Source organism: Myxocyprinus asiaticus, chromosome 45, assembly GCF_019703515.2.
Source record: "Myxocyprinus asiaticus isolate MX2 ecotype Aquarium Trade chromosome 45, UBuf_Myxa_2, whole genome shotgun sequence".
NCBI lineage: Eukaryota > Metazoa > Chordata > Actinopteri > Cypriniformes > Catostomidae > Myxocyprinus > Myxocyprinus asiaticus.
This window is the reverse complement of record NC_059388.1, coordinates 20,185,866-20,205,263: the sequence shown is the minus strand read 5'-3', so window position 1 is coordinate 20,205,263 and position 19,398 is coordinate 20,185,866. Positions and strand designations below refer to the sequence as shown.

The window sequence follows — 19,398 nt, the reverse complement described above, 5'->3', positions numbered from 1 at the left end:
ATCATGAATAATCTCATGATATTTATTCCAGACTTTCAGTTTCAAATGCATTCAGTTATTCTTTTAAGCCAAGAAAACAAAAATGTTGCAACTAGCCTAGATTTCATCTAAAAAGCTTAATTTGGTAAATACTTAAATACAGAGAATAGTAACAGAGCCAAGTCTCAGGGTTTTGTTTTATTTAAAAGTCCCACATTATGAAACAAATCTTAATTTTTTCTGGTGGGGTCTTTATTTTATTTTTTTGTAGGACAGTAGAGTATGACAGGAAAGTAGGGTTGAGAGAGAGGGGGAGTTGGATTAGGATATGACCCAGGTTGGACTCGAACCTGAGTCCCCGTGAGCAAACAGCTCTTATATGTCCTGAGCACTGCAGCACAGCCCACTGCACCACGGCTCGGACCTAAATCTGGGATTTAATTCATTTTGGAATCTTGTAGCCTCTGTGTCTGTGCCCAAAACATTAAGGAAAGAATGAGATTTTTTTTTTTAACCTCAAATGTATATACTACTGTATATGTTTAATATACACAAGATTTGTACTACAAGATATGAGCAAATGCCCATGGTAACCCAGTGAATTTATTTTGATCAGTGTTTGAGTATGCTAAAACAAGTAATGGGTGAAGGATAATTGTGTTTTTGTCAGTAGATCCAAATGCTTCCTGTGACACACACTGCCACCCATGGCAGCCCATTAAACTTATATTGATGAGTGTCTGACTATGCAGTGATAAGGTAGAAAGATGTGTATGTGTGTTCAGATGTCAGCCAGCTGTCTGGTGGTTAGATGTTTCTGGCGTCTGCCAGCTGTCTAGAATTTTACACTGGCTGGTATTCAGAACGGTGTTAGTACTACGAAAACGCTTCAGTGCACTAAATCCGCTTGAGCTCAGGAAATAGAGAATACGTATGTGTTTATGGACTGTGTTGGGAACGTGCAAATGCATAGTAATGTGAGAAGTGTGACGGTAGATGTGAGCAGCTCTCCACAGAAAACTAGTGTGAACTTCCATCAGTGAATGTGTTTGAATGGAGCACTAAACCCAATTTCCTTTCCTTAAAAGCCAATCAAGATGCCTCCTATAAGCTGACCTACAGGTCATTTCATTGTTTTTTAATGCTGGGCCCTGAGAACCTCTTCAAGCATTGTTGGGCCTCATGTATTCAGATAGAAGACAAAGGCAGGCCTAACAGTCGTAAAACCTAACTCAGCCCCCACACATTCCATGTCGTAAATTTTACTGATAAAAATCACGCCAAAATCAAACAAAGGGAATCCAAAACAGACTACAAATCCAGGAAGCCTTGCTCACTAAAGGTTCTAGCTCTCAACTCCTATTGGATGAGGTACACAACAGAATGTCCCTCAAACATGACATCATCAGGAGTTCAAATAATTCTGAAATGCTTAAAGATTTGGCTTCAGCGACTTAGTTCACCGAATACGGACGTAGCTTTTTGCTGCTCTCCGGTGCAGCCTCGTGGCATAAGGAAGTAATGTCCGACTTGAACTGTAGCCATACAATCTCCATCTCGCTGGACGAGTTGAGATTACTCTGTGTTCAACCGAACACTCCAACAGATCCGAAGGAGACCGCCGAGCAATTCGCATCTTCATCCGTTGGCCTACAGAAGTGCAGAGATTAAAGATTTCTCTTCCATCTTCAATCAAGTCGACATTTCTGAGTTCTCCGCCAGCCCGCCGAGAATCAACAGCCATACCGCCCGCCGACAGAGCAAGGAAGCGGCCTCCCGTCATCACACAAGCCTCAAGGAACCGGGTCAGAGTTAAAGGACGGAGGAAAACACATTCTACCTGTGTCCTCATGCGGTTCAAGTAAGAGGTTACGTCTGGGCAGAGATAGAATATTATAGCGTGTTATTCTTGTGTTTCAAGGTTTTTTGCTTGTACAGTTTACGGACCGCCATGTCCGCTCATTATTAATACTCAGGGTATTAATTATCACAAATTATGTTTTGCTGTATTGTGGTCCAACCAAATTGGATTGTTGTGCATTTTCACCATCGCGGGTTAGACAGAAACTGAGTTCATCCATCAGAATCAAATAACGCAGGACTTTTATGAGCCCCGCTCGTAAAACCGCGTCTTTGAGTGATGAACACGGCTGCTTTCTCTCCAACTATCGCGAAATCGGCTTTAGGGCTGTCACTTCTCTCTCTCTCTCTTACTAACCACACACCCACACATACACACACACACACACACACACACACCTTATGTGTTATAGGATTATTTTTATTTCCATATCTAATCACATCACTGTTTAGTTTGTAGTTGTAAGTCAGAAGTTCATTGACTGCATTGTATTAATTATTAATTGATATTACTGCATAAATAAACTTTGTTTATATTACAAAGAGAAGTGTTTTGGTTTGTTTTGCATACACCTGTGTCATGCTGACGGGATGTCAGTGCTCGGATTCAAACCTTCATTCATTGTTTTTCCCCCGAAAATCGATATTCTTCGGATGCCGATTTTCCTAAGAAAACAATGTAATATTGAGACTGTTTTACTATTTGGTTATTAGTCCCTGATTTCAGGGTGGTGCCCCGTCAATGTTAATCCTTATTAATATTCTATTGATTTTTGATAATTGATAATTATCTTTGATGGTTGTTGAATCTGAATGATCAATAAGCTAGTGTTAATTTTAATTAATGTTTCATCGATGTTAACAATTAACGATTATCTTTGATAACTGTTGATTTAAAGGATTTAAAAAAGCTAACATTGATTCTCATCAATGTTCTATTGATTTTAATAATTAGTAATTATCTTTGCTAATAACCAAACTTGCTCCTAAACGTAGCACACTACATTTACTGGAGCCCCATATGAGGTTTTAATGAGTTAGATCCAATTAATTAATTTAAATATTAATTAATAACTACAGAAATAATTATTAATTATTTCTGATAGTAACACTGATCTAAACAACCAGTAAAGCCCTACAGCATGTTACACAAAGCATTATTATTATGTTTAATTTATGTTCTCTCGGCCTCAGCTTTATTCCATATTCTTATTTAGTTCACAGCCAGAAGGTCCTACAGCTACTGACCTTGTGAACATCCTGCAGAATAATTCTAATTAACCAATAAAGTTTTTTCACCCAGCAGAACAGCAGTATGTTTCGAATTATGGAACATACAGAGTGTGTTCTAGATCTTTGACCTCTTTTTTGTGGTCTAAGCCTAGCAGAACCAGCAGCAAAGGCAGAGTAGTAGTAAAAGCCAACAAGATATCAAAAATGTGTTAAGAAAATGTGAATGGTGCTTCCATCCGTCCATCCATCCATTTTCTTTAGCTCATCAGGGTTCGGGTCGCGGTGGCAGCAGACTCAGCGGGACAGCCCATACGTCCTTTTCCCCGGCCACATCCTCCAGCTCTTCCTGGGGGATTCCAAGGTGTTCCCAGGCCAGCCAAGATATATAGCTCTTCAGCATGTTCTAGGTCTGCCCCGGGGTCTCTTCCCAGCTGGTAATGCCCGGAACACCTCCCTAGGAAGGCGTCCAGGAGGCATCCTGGCCAGATGCCTGAACCACCTCAACTGGCTCCTATCAATGCGGAGGAGCAGCAGCTCTACTCTGAGCCTCTCCCGGATGTCTGAGCTCCGTACCCTTTCTCTTAGGGTGAGCCCTACGAAGAAAGCTCATTTTGGCCGCTTGTATCCATGATCTAATTCTTTCGGTCATCACCATAGGTGAGAGCAGGAACATAGATTGAGTGGTAAATTGATAGCTTCGCCTGCAAACTCAGCTCCCTCTTTTACCACCATTAATGCTGCCTCTGCACCGATCCGCTTATCGATCTCATGCTCAAGTTTATCCTCACTTGTGAACAAGACCCTGAGATAACTAAACTCCTCCACTTGGGGAAGCAGCTCACTCACTACCCAGAGGGGACAATCCACTCTTTTTGAAAGATGCTTGCCTGTCAGCGCCATTATGCTAGGGTGGCTGCCAGGGCATTGCTATGTAGTAGCCAAGGTGTTCTGAGGGATTTTAAGCATGTTGCTATACAGCTGCTAAGGTATTCTGAGTGATTGCTAGGTGGTTTCTTTCTGACCCAAGACAAAAGAGGCCACCTCCATGATATTCCTGGTCCCTACGGTAGATCTGGCTTGGGATTTTTTTGCAGCCATTTTATCATCAACCAAATGAAAATCATACGTTTGATCGCTTAGAAAAGCACTAGTACATTTGAGGTGTCATGTTTGTCCATATAATAAAAGTGCAAACGCTTTGTTGATGTTTGCCTGAGGTTCCCTATTCTGCCCTATTTCCTGTTTGCTCATATGACATCTTACTGTGTTAGTCTGCAATAGAGTAGCATGGTTTCTTAAGGGAACATTAGAAGAAGTTTAAGAGCTATACATCTTGTAAATGTCCAGAGGCCTGTCATTTATCACTTTCAATCCATTCTAAATTGGATATAAGAGATGCAGGGATTCCTCAACACAGGATCACAGGATGCACTCCTTCCTGTTCTTGTCTACATGTAGTTTGGCTTTCCACATCTTGGTATAAATCCCACCCTATCAGGATGTGAAGCAGCACTGAAGCTTTTGTCCCTGGTGTTGAATGCTAGCATCCTGCTGCTGATAAGACATGAAATGCCAAACACCAGATGTCATGAGAATCTATGCGCTCCTCTGGGAGAAACATCGTTGCTCAAAACTTTTGACGCCAGCCTTTGTTATCACACCATTTGGTGCAGCAGAGCTTAATAAAAGCCTGTCAGGTGATAAAGAACGAGTTTGCGAACAACATATAACCCTTGACAATGTGAGACACAAAGCAACATCCTCTGTCCTTGCACGGCCCTGTCTGCAGCTAAGATATCTCAGCTGAAAAGATGTTTACAATCATTAAGATAACCACCATGTGGACAAGACACTTTTGGCCTTGCACTCAGATGCCAAACCCACTGTTTTCAGACTAATGCTGGGCGATATATTGTAAATTCACTATATATTTGCAATTATTTTGCAACAGAAATAAAATTGCAACTTTGTGATAATCTTAATGCAATTTATTTGTAATGATAATAAATTAATTATATCATGTAATTTATTTGTCTAATGCAATTTATTTTATTAATTTATTAATTTAATTTATTTGTCTAAAGACATTAGACTAGTTTCACAATCCTTCTTGGTCTTATGTCTTGCAAGTATGAGAGCACTAACAATTTTTTAGTGTCTCTTTAGTAGCAAAAATTAGAGTTATAATCAGTAACAGTTAGATAAGTTTGATTCATTTCTGTGAATCAGTTGAAATTACTGATTCATTCATATTCAAATTCAATGATTCAATTCTGTGATCACTCAAAAATGTTCGCAGACTTTCAAATGTGGCATTTTTCATATATTAACCTGTTTTATTGCTTGATTATGTAAGCAAATATTGCTGTTTTGATTTTAACAATGTTCAGGGCAAATCTATAAATATGGAAGTATATGGAATATAGTCAAAAGACACAAAGATATTGAGATATAAAATATTTAACAATATCACCCAACCCTAATTCAGACAACATATTGTGTCTAGGAACTACATGGTTGATATCAAAGACAGGCAAGAATGATGTTATACATCAATTATGCATATGGCATCACTTTGAATATTGATTAACTTGTTAAAGGGATGCTTCCACTCTCTCTTCTCAGAGCCTTGGGATTTGATATGCTACACGGCATGATGCACGACAGACTACATTTCATACAACAGCTCCCATTAATAAATGTGACCAAAAATAAAATGCTGAGTGAGTAAAAATGGGCTTCTCTTATCAGCAGAGCTTTCTGATCCATGTCACTTTAGGGGGCTTACACACTAAAAAAAAAAGCTCTAAGCATTTGACGGACTACGATAATAAAACCTGAAATCACCTTCATTGTGTGGAGCAACCAACGGTCCCCACAAAGAACTAAATAATGCCTTAATTAAATCTAAAAATGCAAAAAGGTTTGCATGAGGGTTAGGGAATAGGAAATATAATTTGCTCAGTATAAAACAATAGAAGTCAATGGAAAGTGTGTGTGTGTGTGGTGGGGGGTTCTTACCATGTTCAGGGGCCTTGAGAGCCAGTCTTGTCTGGTGGTGGGGCAAAATTTCCATTTTGACATGTTCTGAAGCACTAGCTAGCAGCTGGGTGGCCTCGGCCAGTGTGCAATACTCCATACTTGTGCCATCCACCGACAGAATGTGATCACCCGCGTGCAGTGCACCACACCTGCAAAGACACTGACATCACTTCCTGTTCTGACAGCCCTAAACATTGTGTGCATTACACTTATCAGAGTCAGCAATTTAAAGGTGAAATTAACAATGTTTTCAAAAATGAATATGCTTGTCCTATCCTATTTAATATGCAGTCATCTAAAAGTAAGTAAAGGTTAATTCCACAGAAAAGTGTAAACACTTTGTTGCTTTCAATACATTGCTCTACATGTATTTGTTTTAGGCCTCATCCTCACTAATACGTTTTCATTCTAAAACACATCTTTTTATCTACGTTTTGGCCGTCCGTCCACACTGAGAAGGCGTATTTGACAGCAAAAACAGAGCTTTTCAAAAATGCTCTCTCAAGTGGATACATTTGAAAACACCGTTTTCACATTGTAGTGTGGACGGGAAAGACGGAGATATCTGAAAACAATGAGGTATTTGTTGTCATGTGACGCAGTCATGTGATCCATTCAACCCAAAACAATCAAGATGGAGGCCCACTTTGTAGCGGCGTTATTGTGCCTGTTATTCACTTCGAGAGCATGTTAAAGATAAATATTACTTTGTACAACCTTTACAATGCATTCCTTCAAAGGTGACGCAAAGTTTACTCGGAATTGCTGTCTGGCGACGAAACACGAGGACCATTGCATTTCAGCCTGTACATGGAACGGCGATCTTTCACATGCGCATTAAGAGGATTTAAGCGTTTTCGTTTGCTTGAAAACGGCAGTGTGGATGGATAGTATTTCGAAAACAAAAACGCTGTTTTCAAATGTATCTGGATTAATGTGGACGTAACCTTAGCATCCTGTCCAGCCTGACATAGGAACATTGGCTCAACCAATGGCAAGAGTTAGGTGCGGGGCTATCTGTTTGTCATCCAATAGATGTTTCCAAATCCGTTTGGTAATTCTAGTGGTGCAGAAATTACACACTTCACCTTTAAGTGGCAAAACCTGACCTTCTTAAACAAATTCTCTTCCATAAACTACAAATATCACCATAAAAGCCATGCATATCAGTTATCTAAGATTTATTAATGTTTCTTCCGAGAGCAAACCCCTGAATCATCTTCAAAGTGCTAATCTGCTCTGATGGAAAGCATTTTCACTTGCTCAGCAATCCACCACCTTTATTGTTGTTCCAGGCCTTTCTGCTAGCATCAAGACTAGATGAGTTATTGAATTTCTATAATTAGTTGCTAAGCTTTATGCATTTCAAACTTTAAAAAATTCCTAAGCAGGCATCATGTTTCTGCGGCATACATTCTTCTCATCTCAGCACATTGATCTCACTCACAGAATAATAGAAAAAAGATGAGCAATGATGCTTCTTTTATAAGGAATCAAAACGGTCACCTTCCACTGTGCCACTGTGTGGGTGAAATGATTGTAGCAGTAATTACCTATCAGCAATGCTGGCTGGTTTGACCTTGTCGATGATGATGACCTGCTTGTTGCAGTACATGGAGGTAGAGAGAGCCAGACCTAAACTGGAGCCCATCGACTTGGCCACTTCCACCAGCAGCGGACCTGAAGCTGTCGCTACTGAATCTGTAGTAAAAAGAAAAAACAGTGAATACGTACATAAAATTATGGATGAAGTAGGGGTGAACAGTAAGTCCAAAAACGTATATCACTGTTCAGTTTAATCAGTCTGATTTCATTAAAATGTACGTGATTATGCTCAAAATTACGTGCTGTATTAAACGGTTGGCTGCAGATCCCAGGGAAATGTCCAGTGGGGGGGGGGGCAAAAGCAAGTGAAATTATGTTGTAATCAGACGAAGCGTTTAAGGTGAATTTAAGATGGATGTTTTAATAAGTAAATCGTACCTCCCTAACCTAAAACTTTAAACTAAACCTAACCAACAGTGTCTTAAAAGATAAATGAGAGGTGAACAAAACAAACAATCTATACCTTAAACAACATCTAAACATAACCGATTTGTTTTAAAAGTAAATTCGACATGAAAAGCACATTTACTAAAGCAATCACGTCTTTTTGTTTTGCTTCTATGGCACTTCTGTTTCGAGTGTCCTTGGCTGGGCTCAAGACTCTGTCTCTGAGTCCAAAGTCCAACACTCTATCAGGTGAGCTATCGCACAATCTAAATGTTGGAATAACTGTGTAAATGTAGGTGGGTCTGTAATACAAGTGCTAAAATGTATCGTTTTTCAAATGATGCATTATAGTAAAATTGTTTCGATATCATAACATAATATTAGGTAGGGATGGTAGGAACAAGTCTCTACCAATTTTCAGAAAATCGGAAATGTCCTGATCAACATTTGGGCAATTTTACCACATATTTAGTGAAGTACAGATACCATTTTTTGCGTACGAGTACCGATTCTTTTTTTTTTTTTAGTACTCGCAGATACCGAGTCCGATAGCTGAACTCCATATCAGCAGTTTATTTCAATTTTATCATCAAAATGGTGTTTAAATAAATAAATTAAAACTTTGATCAAATGTAAGTATAACAATTAATTTTCAACATGATATTGTAATATTTTTATCAAATGAATTGATTTTATATAGAACCTCACAGCACAATCCTAAATACAACGTTGGAATTATTTTCGTCAAATAAAGTGCTGCATAACAGAGCATCACAGATGTGAGATATTGCTAAAATATAATACAATTACTATTAATTTATAATAAGTATTAGTAGTATTAGTATAACAGTGAATATAACTATACAGCAGTGATTATTTCTGTCATACTTTTTCATTTAAACTGAGCTTTTATTTTTGGCGGAGCTTTTATTTTGAAGTGTTTGTGTTGTTATGACCAAGGAGCTCTGGTGTTATCACAGCAGCTTCCCAATTCGGAAAAGCCGGTCGCTACGTGACTCAAAGTGATCATTAAACCGCAAAAGTCTACTATTTTAATAAATAAATATGTAGTCTGCATATGACTCGCGCTAAAAAGTGCTCTGCCTGCTGTCATCTGCTACAAACAGAGCATGCAATGCTCATAATAGTGTTTTCCATGTATAAGTCAAGGATCTCTAAAAGGTATGAGCACTTTGTGTCTTTTTGCCTGCATAACACCAGCTGCACACATTCACAAGCACTCACATTTAAAATGCTGTACGTGCAAACTATATATTTATCACATTAAATCACAGCTTTTGCTGTTAAATAATCTCACTAGGACATGACAAGAGTTTAATTTGTTCTCTGAATATTTATGTAATGACATTCGTTCGTCAGATGGTATCGGTTTTTGGTATCTGAGCATTTTTACGAGTATGAGTACCAGTACATGAGCATGGTATCGGGGCACATCCCTACACACACACAAAAAAAAAATACTTTGATTTTATACTATGTTTTTATTTTCATTTGAATAACTATCAAAGTTTCTTACTGTAATTATTAATGTGTCAATTATTGTCCTACCTCTTCTGAAGCTATACATAAAAGGTGTTGTCATGTGGCATCTGTACATTTTCTCAGGGCTGTTCATGCTGCTCCAATCACAGTCGTTTGTGATTATTGCATAAGTAGTCTTTTTAAACAATTTTCTGGAGATTACACGGGTAGATTTTCAACCACCCACTGAAATTAATACATTTAAACAAGCATACTCTTCATGTACAAATGTTTCTAGTCTAAGTGAAAAGTCCTGGACTTGCATATGGGCCAATTAAAGGAGGATTCTGCTTTGGTCAGTAAGTGCCTTATTGAGGAAAACACCTTTGAATATGAACAACAGGTAAGGGTGTGAAATTGTTTTTAAAACCATCATTTTGAAAATCATCCTCCTCGCAATATGTCCATACCAACTTTCAAACCAAACCTACGCCCTTGCTTTCTCATCTTGGCATGTCTGGGTCATGCTCTGCTCTATATATTTGCATACTTCTATTTTTTATTTTTTTTTATCTTTCTCACATGTAAATTACGTTAAGCAGTTCTGCCTGCTAATAGCCACACAAATATATCTACTGTAGTATAAACAGCACAGCAAAATCTCTACCAATTGGTACATTTGCACTGTTGCACAGTACTATATATACCATCACACCACCCAGTCCTAGAATGAAGGTGATATAGCTAAACATACATGTACACACACCTCATTAATGTGAATAAGGGTGAATGGCTGGGTTTGCACCTGTTTAGGTGCAACGGAGGTAATTCTACATCTCAGTTTAGTAATGGGCCACACTAAAAGACCTAATTTCACCATACGTCTTCAGAGCACAGAATAAACCCTCCAAACGTTTCCAACATGCTGATTTCACTTGATGCTCATTACAAAGAGAAATAGCTCCTGCTGTTGTGCGTGGAGCGGACAGAAGGTGCAGGTGGTCTTTAGTTAGAGTGGGCGTACAGCTGTCGGCTGTCAGGCATGTCAAGTTCCTCCCTGTATTCGCAATAAACATGCTTAGTAACATCCCAAAATGCCAACATAAGGCGAAACTCCTGTGTTAGCCTGACAACTATCTACTGTCTTCAAAAACAGCTTTGCAGCTACTTTGGTCTGTATATTGGCTCTGCAAAAAGTCAAATATGTGGTAACATGTTTAAAATATAAAAACAGTTGAGGGGAAGCTATAGGTGGGCATGAATACTTCCGTTCTAGTGTACTCAGAATGGATAGCAATGATCTATCATGAAAACAAATTAATTAACTTGATATTTCAACTAGAAACAACTTATAATATTGTACATGGTGACTTTCAGTCCGGGGCAGCAACAGCACTCAGCCCTATATAGAGTGAACAAAGCTGACCTTTTTAAACTCAAAATGCAGTCTTAAAACTGTAAAGCTCATGCCATGAGACTGACACAAAAAAAAAAAAAAAAAAAAAAAAAAACAGGGAAACGCAATGTGATGGCCAAATTTCTCCATCTGATGCAGAACAACATAGACAAATAACTAAAAAATAGTACAAACTGAACTCAGCTCAGCTGCAGCTATACCTACTTGGACTTATCTGCTGTCAAGTACCAGAGTAGTCAAAATGACCAAAATGCACATCCCTAGTGGATGCATGAGTTACCTTGTCTGGGTTAAATAATGCTAAAGGAGAGCCTGAATAAGCTGCCTGGCATTACGTCATGACTGGTAATGATGAAGAGTGATTACACCTCTTTTATTTTTTTCGGGCCCCTGATTTCTACCTCCACCTTCCTGGCAAACCCTGCAGACCTGCCTGACACCAGCTAAAAAAGGGAGGAGTGGGGCATCCATTAATAAAGCTAGGAGAAATTGTTCAATCATGAGGATGCCACATGGGTGACAGAGTCTTGATGATTAACGTGCCACTGTTAAGTGCATCATGCCGATGAGTGGTTAAGTCAGGAGCTTGCAAAAGAGCGTTTGCTTTGGCGTGATGTGGCTCTGAACTGAGCTGGAAGAGCTTCTAGCAGTGGGATGTAGAGGGGGGCTGGACAAGTGCGGTCGTAAATCGTGATGAATGCACAATGCATACTTGGTCTCTGGCGGTCCTTTTTAATCAAAGTCTAGTTAGTGTAGGAGAGTTCATTGAAGTGCAAGAAAGCAGAGGTGGAGAGAGAGGTAGAAAGGAGGTGTAAATTGTTTTTAGTGTGGAGAAAGCACATTATTTTGGCCTAACCAGTGATCACAGAAGAGCAGGGAAGGACTGGCTGTGACTTTTCCCAGTTAGCTGGTCAAAATCATATATGCAAAATAGGACTGTCAATTTAACATGTTAATTTTGTACAATTAATTAGTGTTGATATGTGAGATATGTATAAAATATGAAGAAATTGAGAAAAAGGAGTGTGATTCATCTTGTTTTTGAGACTGTACAATTAATTATTTAAAAAAAAAAAATCAACTTTTAACACATTTAATCATGCCCCTTGATCCGTAAGTTAATTTCATAAAAAATAAAATGTTCCTATCATTGGAGCAATTCAGGCTTGAAGTAACGCCTAAATGCAAAGCATGTTTTTGCGCATTCAACCCCAACTGTGCAACACTTTTCGAGAATAGGCAGTGCAGAATGAGTAAAGTGTTAAATGACCTTAAAAATATTTTTTAACAAAAAAAATGTATTATTATTGTTATTTTATTTTGCTCTTTGTCAATGTCACAACCAATGTATTTTTTCATCCATTTTGGGGTCTTATAATCTTTGTGCCACATACCACTGTTTTTTCCGTGTTTTTAAAACGCTATTTTAAGTTAAAATATGTTCTACTTTTAAAAACGCATGGACCCTGTTCCATTCATTACGCTGTGTCTAGCTTTTTTTTTTAACCACAAGAACGTATTCAAACTGAACTGTCCCTAAATTAGGCTATTTCAGACATGACAATGTTAACTGTTAATATACACATCAGTAAATACTGTATATTTTGTCATCCAAGTGCGCCCCTTATGGATTGATATGGCACACTTTTTATAAACTAGAAAATGCAGTAGGCAATAGTTTATATTATATGCAAATACATATAGTGGAGGATTATTCACTGTGAGTTGTAATGGGCCGCATATGCTGTTTTTTTTATTCCCAGTCCATACCTGCAGCAGAGCAATGTACAGGTTACACAGCAAGACTTAAACTGAGAGGAAATGTGCACTGACCAAAATCGCTGTCTGATAGGCACAGTGGGTAGTTAATGCTTCAATTTCTGCAAAGCTCTGTCCAAACAGAGGGGCCTATCAGTGCAATGAAGCACAACGTTCCTTTTATCACTTCCGGGTCAGAGCCCAACTGAGACATCAGAGAGATGAGTTTCAGCGACAGGGCACTTCAAACCTTATATGATTTCCTTTTCTTTTCAGTTCAGATAAATTGCCATCACTTTCTCTCTTTGTGTACCTCATTTAGCTCTTTGGCATTATCCACAGTGTGTTTACTCTGACATTTAGAAATGCAACCCAAACAACTTATCAACCCTTTTTTTTTTTTTTTTTTTTTTTATAAAGAGTTCGATAAAATGACATAATTGCATGATACACTTTCAAAATTGCAAAAACTTTTTCAGTCAATATATGTTTACAGCCTTGAAAGGCACTGCTAAGATATTTTAAAGGCATATCCCAAATGAAAACATTGCTGAGTTTGTTTAGGCATTCAAATTCACCGGATACAGCACAACTGGCTCAACTAATGCAGTGAATTTGGGGCGGGCTTTCTTTTTGTCCAACCAATGCCAAATGGGGGGAGTGTTGGGGAAACCTGTTTGCAAACAGTTATTTTTGCAATTACATTTGCAAAAACACATTTCAACTTTAATGGAATAGTTCACCCAAAAATGAAATTTGTCTCATCATTTACTCACTTTCATGCTATCCCAGACGTGTATGACTTTCTTCTGCTGAACACAAACAAAGATTTTTAGAAGATTTCTTTTTTTTTTAGCTCTGTAGGTCCAACCAATGCAAGTGAATGGTGACCAGACCTTTCAAGCTCCAGAAATCACATAAAGGCAGCATAGAAGAAATCCATACGACTCCAGTGGTTAAATCTATGTCTTCTGAAGCAATGCAATCACTTTGGGTGAGAAACAGATCAATATTTCAATCATTTTTTACTATGAATTCCACTTTCACTTTTAGAATGTGAAAGTGGAGATTTATAGTAAGAAATGATTGAAATATTGATTTCAATATTTTCTGTTTCTCAACCAATCATATCATATCGCTTCTGAAGACAGATTTAGCAACTGCAGTCATATAGATTACTTTTATGCTGTCTTTATGTGATTTTTGGAGCTTGAAAGATCTGGTCACTATTCACTTTCAATGTATAGACCTATAGAGCTGAAATATTCTTCTAAAAATTTTCGCTTGTATTCTGCAGAAGAAAAAAATGAATCCACATCTGGGATGGCATGAGGGTGAGTAAATGAAGAGAGAATTTTCATTTTTGGGTGAACTATCCCTTTAACACCCACAAACAAAAATGTTTCCCTATTTCCTCTTTTCAAATAATTTTGCTGCTTAATACTGCTAATTACTGCTAATATTGTTTACTTTGCTGAGATAAATTCCTTGTGATTTCATCATTTGTAAGTCGTTATGGATAAAATGAGTAAGTGTAAATATCTGGGGATAGGATTAGTTCAAGAGGGGTTTGTCCTTACCCATGATTGACACATCATACTCAATGAGCAGAGTGGCTTCCTGGCCACACTGTTTGAGAATGCTCATGGCCTCAGCGTGAGACGCTCCGTGCAGACGGATTCCATCGATGCTGAGCAACCTGTCACCAGGTTTGATGGTACCTTCCCTGAAAAAGACAATCAAATACAAATGGCCACTCTGAATTAAAGGGGGAATGTGTAGTTTACCAGAGACAAAATGCTTGTTTGCATGTAAATGTCAGCAAGGTTGTGGGCTTTACAACGTGTATGGAGAGAAATTCCAAACAATCCCTCTTCTATCTTTGTTGGCCAAGTTATGTCTGTGTTCAACACACCAGAGACCTTGCACAAAAACAGTATAATACCTGAAGAATGGAAGAAAGGTATAAAAATAAACTGATGCACCATTGGAGGCACTCAAGAATATGGGGTAAACCTGAACGTTTCGGAATGGAATGGAGTGCATGTTGACATTTACGGAGCATCTGATGCATACTGCATACAAAACTGGCAAGTGCTAGCTGAAATCACCAGTTCCAATTTGATTGGCTGGCTTCTGCCAACTTCCAGTTTCAGTGTTTGGCATAGTTATGGCTTTGTAGAGCACTATTATTGAAGTATCATTGATTTCAGATTTGTCCGCCCCTAAACGGCACGTGTAAAACAAAACAAACTGTGATTTGTCACTTTACATGTCAGTCAGAGGATTTCTTCCTGTTTAATTGGGTGGTCGTTGTATAGAATAAGGTGCGAGGGGGACCAGACTTAATTTCGATAGTCAAAAGTTTGATTTTGTGAAACAATTGAGCTTTAGGTGAGACTTATGAGGAGAGAACAGTTTAAAAAAAACATTCAACCATGGGAAAATCAGAGGGGGACCAAAGTTTTGGTTAGAGCCCTGATTTATAACACTGAAATGAAATATGCTGCTTTTATTTTCCGAGGGGACCCGTTGACTGAGCACAGTCAATATTAAATTGCAGAGGTGGGAACAGAACACAATATTTACTCAGAAAAACAGGAGGCACGTCATTGAACAAAAGAAATGGGAATACTATGTTGGTAAAAATGTAATTACAACTGTGCAAAATGAATATTGATAAGAGTTGAGAGAAAAGAGAGAGAGAAACGGGCTGTGTGTAATGAGAGTAATAACAGAGCAGTTCAAACGCAAGAGTGTGTGAAATATCAAACCAGTCCATTTGCAATTCTCAGGTGGGCACTGAAGTTAGGAGCGGGACAATCTATTCCAGTTCTGAGAGAGAAGTCCAACTGGGAAACACTATTTTCATCAAGCAATTTCTTGCCATTTCAAATCATGGCAATGACTACAGTCCGACTATGCTAGACTTATTTCGTTAAACGTTGAATGCATTACAAGGTCCAAAGAGTAAAAACGTATTTGTACATGAATTAAAGACCCCATGAAATCAACTTTTAGTTGATGTCGATATGCTAGTGTACTCCTAAAAATGGACAATAAACGTATAATAACATTACAATTAAACATGATTCAATTTTAGTCACAATTAAAAAAATATATAATTTAAAATTTTCAGAAAAACTAACCAGAAATATTGATCTTGCACTACACATATTTTGTCTTTAAATACAGTTTTTTTCAATAATTAATGTGACACAAAGATATACAGTACTGTGCAAAAGTCTTAGGCACATAAGATGTTTCACAAAAACATTTGTCTTAAGATGATTATTTATATTTTCAGCTTTAGTGTGTCAATAGGAAATATACATTTTAGACTCCCATACATTTCTTTTGCAAATAGAATAGAAGAACAGGGAGCCCTGCAACAGATGGCATGGTCCTCACAGAGCCCCCCACTGAACATTGAGTCAGTCTGGGATTACAAGAAGAGACAGAAGCAATTGAGACAAGTCAAAATAGATCGAAGAACTGTGGCAAATTCTCCAAGAAGCTTGGAACATCCTATCTGCCAACAACCAAGAAAAACTGTGTCCAGGTGTACCTAGGAGAATTGGGGCTGTTTTAAAGGCAAAGGTGATCACACCAAATATTGATTTAGGTTTTTTATGTTTACTGGACTTTGTATGACATTAAGTGATAAATGAAAACTATTTATGGCATCATTTTTGAAGACATCCTCACTATGCAACATTTTTCACAAGTGCCTAAAACTTTTGCACAGTACTGTATATACATACTCATTTATCTTTAATCAACAACATAATAAATATACTAGTGATACACCAATATTCATTGTCAGTGCTGAGGTTTATCTCACCTGTCAGCCGGACCACCGGGTCTGATGGTTGTTATGGTAACCGGGCGAGATTTGTTTCTGTCTTCGTGGGCACCTCCTACACCGTGAAATAAAACAACATGTTTTGACAAATTTAACAAATGCTAGTCATAAAGCAAAACACTTTGCATTTATGCCCCTGGATATTTATACTCACATTTGATATGTTTAACATACACTTAGCCAATGAGGTAAATCACAGCGGCAAATACCAGCACAGTGGTACAGACCAAAGGCTATTCGCTCACCTTAAAGAAATTTCCATACATTTTCCAACAAGAGAGCAAGATCTTACATTTTTAAAGCCAAGGCTCGCTATGAAATTGCATATCATCGTATTCACAAATGGAGTCTCAAAGATGAAAAGGAAGTCCTCAATATGCCTCTTTGATTCATTTTGAGATAGATTTGAAAAAAAAAAGAGCCCAGTGAACCAAGACCTTGACTGCATGGAAACCTTTTTTTCTCTCTCTTCAAAAGACTTCCAACCCTAGATGGATCTGAAAAAAAATGGTCTCTTTCGCTTTAATGAAGTCTCAAATGCAGTTTGGTAAATATCTGTAAATTGAGCATTAGTAGTGTAAAGGAGACCGAAATGTAGACTCAATACTGTATGTAGTCTCCTGTCTTCTTTCACTAGACCCAAGGGCAACAAATCTTAAATAGTCTTTTTTGTTTGATGTGGATCTGTTTTGATGAGGTGGACTCAAAAACATTCGCAAGACTAGACTACAGAGGCACTCACCCCTGATGACGAAACCGAATGTATTGCCTTCTTTGTGTAACGTCACCTCCATGTTTTTGAACATGACTCCTGAGCCCTGGACAGCTGAGGGAGAGAAGAAACAGTTCAAAGGTCTGACAAGACTTCATTGGTTGACCAGAACAACAACTGTACACCAACTAAAATAAAATAAATGTTCAGTGCTCACTGAGAGCATGAGAGAACTCAATTTAAACTTCCTGTTAGAAAACTCCCCCAATCATTTTTTTATTAGCTAAAATATATAATACTTTTAATGCAGTGGCAGACTGACTGGTTAGGCCAATAAATCTGCACATTTATTACATTTTTGTAAACATTTTCTGTTTAAAATATTTTTGAGTGAATTTAGATGTAATATTTTGTAAATGTATTTATGTAAAACTGTATACAGTGGGGCTCAAAAGTCTGAATCTACTTGTGAAAATGCTTCTATTTTGCATTATTTTCTAATTGAAACAATTTTTTAAAATGACAAACTATATTATCAGCGTAACAATTTGAGTGAAAAGTTTAATTAAAAATTATGAACAATTTAAGAATTTCTTAGTATTTTGTATGTTTCCCGTTTGCTTTAATGACAACATGCACTCAAGCTGTTATAACTGTGTTATAACGGTTGATGAAACAGCCTACAGAGAGGAGGTGCACACTCTGACACACTGGTGTCAGGAGCACAACCTCTCCCTCAACGTCAGTAAGAAAAAGGAGCTTGTGGTGGACTTCAGAAGAAAAGACAGAGAACACAGTCCCATCACCATCAATGGAGCACCAGTGGAGAGAATCAGCAGCTTCAAGTTCCTGGGTGTCCACATCACTGAGGAACTCACATGGTCCGTCCACACTGAAGTCGTTGTGAAGAAGGCTCATCAGCGCCTCTTCTTCCTGAGACGGCTGAGGAAGTATGGAATAAACCGCCACATCCTCACACGGTTCTACACCTGCACTGTAGAGAGCATCCTGACTGGCTGCATCTCCGCCTGGTACGGCAATAGCACCGCCCACAACCGCAAAGCACTGCAAAGGGTGGTGCGAACTGCCAGACACATCATCGGAGGTGAGCTTCCCTCCCTCCAGGAAATATATACAATCCGGTGTGTGAAAAAAGCTCGGAGGATCATCAGAGACTCCAGCCACCCGAGCCATGGGCTGTTCTCACTGCTACCATCAGGTAGGCGGTATCGCAGCATCAGGACCCGCACCAGCCGACTTCATGATAGCTTCTTCCCCCAAGCAATCAGACTTCTGAACTCTTGATCTCCCACGATCAAAATACATCAGCACTGCACTTTATTACTCTTACTCTTATATCTCACACCGGACTGTCATAAATTATATTATTATTAAATTATATTCTCTCTTAATAACTGACTATCAACCGACAGCCTGAATGTCAATACAGTACAATACTGTACATTCTATATATACTATATACACTTTTTTATATATTTTTATTTTTTATTTTTATTGAATAATGTGTATCTATATAGTGCGTATTGTATACTGTACAGTGTATGTTATTATTTGTATATTGTTGAGTGTAATTATGTGTATATCAGATGTTTAAATTGTGCTGTGTTAATTTGATGTTATTGTAAATTGGTATATGTCTCATCACTGTCACGACTGCTATGTTGATCGGAACTGCACCCAAGAATTTCACACACCATTGCACTTGTGTATATGGCTGTGTGACAATAAAGTGATTTGATTTGATTTGATTTAACATGTTCAATGTCACAAATTTGCACGCATTTGATTAGTGTCCTAGAAATAGTGTAGAATCTTCAAAATTTCTCAAAAGCCATAACTTTTATTTAACTTTTAAAAGTCCCAAAACTTTGTTTATTTCAAGGTTAAAATGGTATTCGGGTATCCGACAAGGAACGTTTGCATTTTGAAGAGAGACTCGATCCAGCCAAGGATACAATTTCGGATGAGTAAGTCATTTAGTTTTATTTACATATTAGTTGACATGCTATTTTATATAAACATGGACATATTTTTCTA

General features: G+C 38.0%; 1 protein-coding gene across 7 annotated transcripts in view; it reads right to left on the bottom strand.

Moving 5' to 3' along the window:
• The window catches only part of LOC127434957 (glutamate receptor-interacting protein 1-like), a 388,121-nt gene that overhangs the window by 75,700 nt on the left and 293,023 nt on the right, over positions 1-19,398 (bottom strand). For all 7 annotated transcript variants that reach the window (XM_051688013.1, XM_051688014.1, XM_051688009.1 and 4 more), the window contains 5 exons: positions 17,371-17,454; positions 16,608-16,683; positions 14,344-14,489; positions 7,668-7,815; positions 6,094-6,263 (listed from right to left, as the gene is read on the bottom strand). In XM_051688013.1, coding sequence (XP_051543973.1) covers positions 6,094-6,263; positions 7,668-7,815; positions 14,344-14,489; positions 16,608-16,683; positions 17,371-17,454 — 624 coding nt within the window. The remainder of the gene's footprint in view (positions 1-6,093; positions 6,264-7,667; positions 7,816-14,343; positions 14,490-16,607; positions 16,684-17,370; positions 17,455-19,398) is intronic.